The 8,283-nt window shown below is 40.0% G+C and overlaps 1 protein-coding gene across 1 annotated transcript in view; it reads right to left on the reverse strand.

The window, feature by feature from the left end:
* Positions 1-315: 315 nt before the first annotated feature.
* eif3hb (eukaryotic translation initiation factor 3, subunit H, b) overlaps positions 316-8,283 on the reverse strand; it is a 77,441-nt gene continuing 69,473 nt past the window's right edge. The window contains exons 6-8 of the mRNA XM_026929925.3: positions 8,132-8,252; positions 5,258-5,390; positions 316-801 (exon numbers count right to left, since the gene is read on the reverse strand). Coding sequence (XP_026785726.1) covers positions 704-801; positions 5,258-5,390; positions 8,132-8,252 — 352 coding nt within the window. The 3' untranslated portion in view covers positions 316-703. The remainder of the gene's footprint in view (positions 802-5,257; positions 5,391-8,131; positions 8,253-8,283) is intronic.

Genomic DNA, 8,283 nt, shown 5'->3' on the forward strand with positions numbered 1-8,283 from the left:
AAAGATGGCTGCGCCTACAATGTTATAGCATTCAGCTACATTTAGTTTTTGTTCATGTTTATACATTACAGTGAGACATACAGTTTCCTAAACCACATCGGCAAGTGTGTATGACACTGGTGAAGAACTGTATGCGTTTTCACAAAGGTATTTATGAAAAATATTTTGGGTGAGATTCCATTATCTGCCTCCATTAGTCGCTAGCTACATTTGCCTTGCAGCTCCAAAACAAGAAAGCAAACATCGGACACCAAAAATATCTTATTTCTCAAACTCATAAAATGAGCAAAACCATAAAATCACACAGACAACCACTGAAGGTTAGGCACAATCCATTTAATTATCAAATTTATTCAAATCTCCTTTTACAAATGCTAAAGAGGGTAATTCTGCTTTCTCTTCACTGGTCCAGCTTACATAAGGTAGATAAAACATGTGCTATATAAATATTTTTTAAAAATCCATACCTATGGACAATGGTTAGTTATAACTATTTATATACATGAACAATTACAAATATTCATGTAACAATTTCATACTAGGTACATGTTGTGCAAAGCGACCCATGAATGAAAATTTCCCCTCCTTTCCTCCACTTCTGTTGTTCTGTTCCTCTTCTTCTGTTCCTTAACTTCTGTAAGGGAGATTTTCTCGTAACCAATTACAGGACTTGCCTCAGGATAACCAGCGTGTCTGCTGTCCTCTAGCTGCCATGGCCCTGGAGAGCCTCTGCCATGAAGAGCTTACCCAGGTTCTGAGAAGTAAACTCTTTCACCGTCTGGCAATACGTGTTGATTTGCCCTAAAGAGAAGGAGGGGAAAAAAAAAAAAAAAAAAAAAAAAAACAGGCATAATTAGTGCGACAATCTCAGGGCTTGCTGATTCACCTGAGATCCTGAAAAAGAGATAAAGAGCGAGACAGAAAGGCGGAAAATGCGACATAAATAGCAGGAGTGGTGTAGAGGTAGAGAGTAATGACAGCACTGGCTGGCGCTCTTAATGTCCTCCATTATGTTGTAAGGCTAGACTGCAGGACTAAGTGATTGGCTTTCTGCTAGGCAGCGCTGGAGCAGAACACACGTCTTTCCAGGCAGGGCTTGAGAGTTTTTCTAAAAGCCCTTAAGAGGCTGAAAAATGAAGTGTGGCCTCCCTAGCTCCCACAAACACTCCATCACCTGCAACAACAGCTCACCTCTGAAAAACACACCCACACACAAACTTACAAGGGTCAGCTTCAGGATGACGGACGTGTTGCTCTTCCCGACCCTGCCCTGAATGTTAATGCAGATGTGTCATAGGGTTGATGCCATGATGGGGTGCCATGTGTGTCCCACTCATATTACATTTACCAACATATATACGTAAAGTCATTTTACATACAAGACATGGGCAATGTGTCCTTCATAACAATGTAAACATTCCCGATATATAACTTTAAACGTGAATAATAATCTACAGCACTTAGACAGGGGCATTTTTGCCTGTCCCAGCCACTACAACTACACTTTACCTTCAAATACACTCATTAAATACTTCAAAAATCTTATTTTTGTATGAACGTGTGAATTCATTTAACACCTCGTGCTTGAAACATCCTTTTCTACAAGTCATCCATTATAGGTTATGGAAAATGTACTTTTTTTTTGTGTCCTACAAAATTCACTTGACATTGTAACCTGAACAAATTCATCCCATATCAAACCCTGGGAATATTCCACAAGTCACATGTTCAACATGTAGCTGCCTCATCAGAATTTCCTGAAGATCACAGGAAGAAGAAAACTAAATTATCTTCTTCATTTTTTTTCTTTATTTTAAATGATACTGTGATCGTGACACTTTGAAATTCATGCTGAAAGTGTTACCAAATCCTGTTAACAATATTATAATGGAAAAATAAAATACATTGTTAATAAAAATGACTTAAGTAAAGTTTAGTGGTGGCAGAGGTGGTGCAGCGGGTAGCACTGCTGCCTCACAGATCCAGAATTTCACATGTTCTTTCGGTGGGTTTCCTCCCACATGCTGGTAAATGTTTGGCTACATAAAACTACCCCTAGGTGCAAATGTGTGTGCGCATGTTGCCTTACAACGGCCTGGCGTCTTATCCAGGGTGTATTCCCTCCTCGTGTACGGTGCTGTCGGGATCTGTAGTTGCCGTGACCCTGACCGGTATAAAGCGGTTACTGAAGATGAATGAATGACTGAATGAATCATTAGAATGTCCTTAATGTCTTCATGCCATACACATTTTGCATATTTGCTAATTCTATGCTCAACCTTGTTACTCATTAAGTCAAAATGTAAAAAAAAAAAAAACTCTTTAAAAAATGATACTGCTGCCTGAGATGGGTTTTTTTTATAGCTTGATGCATGATTTCTTAGATTCAGTGTTGAAATGATAAAGAAAAAAAGGTTTCTACAAGGGCTAAATGACACCCACAGACTCTTTCATCATCCTGTCTACTAACAATGGAAAGCAGTTTCTTTCAGGTCACTCTGTCTTTCATATTCTAACAACTGAAAAAATAGAGAGATTGTGAATATGACTTAATATCACTGGCACGATTTATCAAGTACAATGAGTTTATTCGCTTTAAGGCTACAATGTCTGATCCGAATGCTCAATAAATATGGATGAAACGCTAAACATCAATAGCTCAGAACACCTAGATGCAGCTGGAGCCCAGGTAGCTCGAGGTAAATATTTCACACAACCTGTACACAGCGACAACTCCAAATCTAATTACTCACAACTCAATAAGCGACCTCGCACATAAAGCCCCGCAGGCAAATATATTCCACTGCAAGCGGAGCTGGAGTAAATCAGGAATGTTAATAATTCAAAGGACAAACGTGCGTCTGCCCGGGGTGTCTCTGCTCAGAGACAGTGATGAAAATATAAACGTAAAGGAGGAAGGAAAGAAAAAAGAAAAGGAAAAAAAAAAACCTACTAAGAGAGCGAGATTAGATGCTAAAGATTCCGTGAATGCTAATGCTCTTTTATGCTCTTTAGCGCTCATTAGCATGAGAAAGAGTGATGGCTGAATTTGGCGTAGTGAGTGTGTGACATGTGAGTGTGTGTAATTAATCCTCAATGCCACAGACATGACGACAGGCAGACAGGGGCTGTGAATGCTGGTACACGAATGTAATCAACTCTTCAGACCCGCCGTAACCTCAGCTGCTATTATCTACACAAGTCTCTCACACCTACTCATTAGGAATACTAAATACGTACACTGCAAGAGCAAATCTACTAATCCACATATGCTCAACCACTAACGAAATAAAGGCACTTTGAGGGAGTAGTTCACATCTCTGTGAGGTTTATCTCGCACGGTCACACGGTGGCAATTCTGATTAGGTTCTCGAACAGCTAATCCGGACCGTGGCGCTTAAACAAACGGGGAGAAAACAACTCTTTCGTCTTGTCCGTCTCTATCTGAAGCGAGAGCTCTTTAATAGGCACTATAAATTGCACGCCGTGCCTCCTGACTAACTCCTCAAGCAGCAGAGGGGATCAGTCCAAATCTTTACAAACCCAGATTACTCAGGCTAAATAAGGAAATGAATCATTAACAGGCTGAGTTCTCAGTCTGTTCCACATGTCTCACTCGCTCTGCTGAGCAGGCACTTCCAACACATTTCAGCTGAATCCATGAAAGCCTCAGTGCTTTATTCCTGTCTATTTCTGAGCATGCATACAAGCGTACATGCACCATAATGGCTGATATGAGGAAAAGTAGGGAACAGAAATTAGGGGTGCATGATAGATTTTTTGTTAATAATTATCACAATATTGTCCTTTGCAATACTGATATCCTGATATCCTTTGCAGATGTTGCTGTGGCTGAATTCTGGCAAGAAACAGACAAAAAAACTGTGTTTTGCTGCTTATAACATACACTGATACCTCAAATACCTTAAAGCACCGTAAATATATTTCACTTTTTAATCTTGTTGGGTAAGGAGCCTATTTAACAAACACGGCAGTAACTGCAGTCATTCTGCCTAAAGATGTCTAAAACCTTGATAGCTAAGTGTGATTTCTTTAAAAAGTGAATGTCAGGCTTTACTGGATTAGTTACTGGATAGTTATGTGCCGTAGCAAAACGGATATACGTAATCAGTTCGGATTGTAATCAGCTGCTGGCTGACAAAATCAACAAAATTCAACATCACAGTGAGAATGAATTTTTTTTCCTCCATTTTCTACGTCTTGTCAATTCCTCCTATCACAGGAAAGCAACCAATAAAAAAAGCAGCAAATTCAATTCAATTTGATTTGTATAGCACTTTTAACAAAAGACATTGTCACAAAGCAGAAAGAAATATATAAACTCAGGATATAAATTTTAAATTTATGAATTTATCCCTAATGAGTAACGCATGGAAGAGACTAAAGAGCGCTTCGCTGAATACGCGCAAACACGAGCTTACACCAAGGCACATGAAGCCAACCCCTGCATCATTTGAAATCGCTGCTCATGCTGCAGAAGACACTCGGAGGAAAGCGCTATCTGCCCTCTTCTGCATACATGAGCTCACAGGCGCCAACGATTGGTTAGTGTTGCTCTGATGGACAGGGGAGAGACAGTAATGTCATCTCTCTGACGCAGAGAGCACGGCCAATTTTGTTCTTTTGTCTCCTGACTACGGACAGCTTTGGCTATGATCTCCTGACGATAAAGCAAACGCTTTCTCTTGCAACACTTGGGAGCACCAGAGTGGAATTAAAATTTTTTTTTTTTACTTTTGGGGCTAGCCATACTGCTTCTAGTGTTTGAAATATGCGCAAAATGAAAATTCAAAATGTCAAAAATTTCACCATGTGAAGCGTTTTCCCAGGCCACCACACAAATGTCTTTTTTTTTTTTCCCCCACACAAACTTAGAGGTTCTAGATTTGTTTTGCATGAGATAAATTTGATAAATCAAGGTTGATCAAAAAAAGCAATGTAAGTTGGTCAAATTAATGCAGATTGCCCTTAAACCGTAGCGCATTACAGGCTCACCAGTTTGTTTTAATATCCTAATGCATATCACAATCACAATACGTAGAAAAACTTGTGCTTTTTTTCCATCAATATCAGACTGAAAGCGCACATCACACCAGCCTCAGAGACTGTACGACTAAAACAACAGCTTGCCTTTAACTTGGTTAGGATTTTTTTTTTGTGCTAGCTGAGATTTTTGCTATCAATGAAGATCTTGTAAGGAAAAAGGTTTCAATGTCTGGTTGGTGTGCAAACCGACCGGCTATGAGCAGGGAATCCATGCGTGGAGGAGGCTGTGGAGGCTTGAACAGCTTGCTGAGGTCTTCTTCAGGAAGAGGAGGCTCGCCTCTACTCTGCCTCTGAGCGTTCTCCTGCTGACGCCTCTGGATGTACTGGAGGGGAGAGAGAGAGAGGGAGAGGGAGAGAGAGAGAGAGAGAGAGAGAGAGAGGGGAATACAAACCATTAATATGACCTTGATATTTGGAGCTCCTGCCATTAACCTGCAGATGGCCTGAGCCGATTCAATTATCTCCCAATGAAACAAAACCTTTAGGGTGAACCTTTCAAGCCACAAGTGGTGCATGACAGAAAGGACAGAGAACTCTCTGTCAGAAGGGAGGAGAGGATGACACACAGAATCAAAGACTTAGGAGTGGAAGAAAAAAAAGAAGCACAAAGTTGATATATGGTCTGCGTCCACCACCTTTGAGCGTTTTTTTTCTCTAATGTACATACCGTACTCTGACTAGACACATTTCTGAAGTGCAGACGTGGTCTGAGCGGTGTGTAGTATGCTTCAGCTCAGTTAGTCATATATCTCACAGCAGCCAAACATGCATGCTTCAATATTTACAAAAAAGCTGTCACTAATTAGTTTCAACAGCCTGAATTAAAAAAAAAACAAAAAAAAACAAACTGCTACAGCAAAAACAATCTACGAGTACACTCATTGAGTCCTATGACTGCAAGAGGGTATTAAAATGTAATTATTTTTATGTATTGTAAGCTAAAACTGGCCTAAAATGCTGAATCAGTATCAGATTGGATGAAATGAAAAGAACATATTCGACATAGTGAACATTGATCCTGCAAGTAAACATGACACAAATTGTCCTAAAACATCCCACCATTGTGTGTGCGTGTGTGTGTCTAACAACAGCTCTGAAATTATTGGCACCCTTGGTTATGATGGATTTAAAAAGATGACTTAAAAATGGCTGTGGTTAATGAGCTTAATCTCACACTGAAAACATGATTAATCTCACAATGAGAATATGAGAAAGTAAAGTAAATTTATTCTAAGAAAAAAGTTTTTTTTTTTTTTAATGAAACCACACCTACAATTACTGGCAGCCCTAGAGATTCTTATATCAAAATAGAACAGAATCATGTGATCATTTATATTTTACTTTTTTTTCTCTTAAGCAGTCAACCACGACTTCCTGTTTCACTGGGGCCAAATTTCCTTTCATCAGCATGAGGAAGATTAGAAAATATGCAAATTCAATGAGACCTTGACCTTCATAAATCAGCCTGTCCCCTGACCCTAACCCCACTGAAAACCTTAGAGATTTAGCTAATTAACCATGAAGACATTTTTCATACCTTTTTTTTTAAACCCATCTTTTTTCCAAGGGTGCTGATAATTCTTGCGTTTACTGCATCGTTGCAACATAAGCAGGCTCAGTTACTGTGAGAATGTCAGCAACAGATCAATATGTCATATAATCATATAAAATATCAACCCATATCAACCCATACACATAGCTCTAGACATCATATCTAAAATATGCCCTATAAAATGTATGAGACAAAAATGAAAAAAGTCACAATGAACATAAAAATTAATGTCTGGGTTTTATTTTTAAGAACTTTGATCTATAGGCACTTCTAACTGATTGTAAATTCTATACAGCACACACTGTTCATGTCACTCACACGAGGAAGACTTGTGCACTTGTCTCAATCAGTAACAGAGCACGGGGCACAAAAGCTGTTCTGACTTCATCTCTGAACTTGACACAGATGGCAACTCCATCGATTTCCTTCAAGCTCTGCTCATTTCACCGAGCCAATTTGGAAGGCTTTGTGTTCTGCTAGTGGTGGCTCTGGCTCTCTGCAGTGCAGCAAAACAATAGATACCTCTGAAGGGGAAATGCTGTAACCTTTACAATGCTGAAAGGCAGAATTCAGTTAGAAACATGTGAAAGCAGCCTAGCAGAGCTGGTGAGCTCTGAGTCACCTGCACAATGTGGGCCAGCATCAAAGAGCTCTGGAGAGAAAGCACCAAAGCTAATGCAGTGAGCTCAGATGTGCAGTAGTATGCGGCACAACACAGCCACGGTAACTGCATAGAGCTCTGGACGAGCAGTTCAGTGATAAATATTGATTTTCCAAAAGTATGGCCAAGCGCCAGCAAAGAATGGCTCACGAGAAGATTCCTTCAGCAGATGGAGGAAGTAGGAGCTGGAGGGCACTGGGCAGTGCGCCAGTCCAACTCCGACATCAAGAAAATGAGAAATAAAGAAAACCATGACTGGATCAACCAGCAGGTGGTTTGGTTGGCCTTCAGAATCCAACATGCAAGAAAGCAGAGAACGACAGCTTCAATCGGGAACTTTGGAATGTTGTTAAACTTCTTAGGGCACTTCATGAGCAGTTCATCTTATTGGGAACATGGCCAAACACAACACACAGAAGTGAATAAATATTCATGATGTGGTTTATGCTGAATACATGATGTTGGGCTTCTTAATAGTACAGACTTAAGCAAATTAACCGAATACAAAACAAGTACCTCAGCACTTTTTGGGGTCCACACAGAATAAAAGGGAAAAAAAAAAGAATAATTTAAAAACACACACACACACACACACACACACACACACACACACACACACACACAAAGTATCTACTACAATGGCCAGCCTTCAAAAATGTCTCTGTTCTGTTGTGGAACAGATGTAACTCTTTACTTGTTCTTCTAATTTAAAACATCTTGACAATTGCAACGTTATAAGCAAAAAAAACTAGGGATGCTCTATTCTCTGAAAGACTAAACATTAGTAGTTGTGTCTAGCGAAGGTAACAACCAGGTGCAGGAACGCTCAGAGAAGCAGAAGGATGTGCTACCTGGTGTTTTTGCTGCTGCTGTTTGCTCAGGCTGCGGCTGAAGTTGTTGTACTTGCTGATGTCTTGGCACATGTCGTCCACTCGGTCCATCAGCATCTGCAGGCTTTTCTCATGATAAGAGCTGGAGCAGAAGGAAAGACAGAGCACACTGA

This window comes from Pangasianodon hypophthalmus, chromosome 23 (assembly GCF_027358585.1).
Source record: "Pangasianodon hypophthalmus isolate fPanHyp1 chromosome 23, fPanHyp1.pri, whole genome shotgun sequence".
Classification (NCBI taxonomy): domain Eukaryota; kingdom Metazoa; phylum Chordata; class Actinopteri; order Siluriformes; family Pangasiidae; genus Pangasianodon; species Pangasianodon hypophthalmus.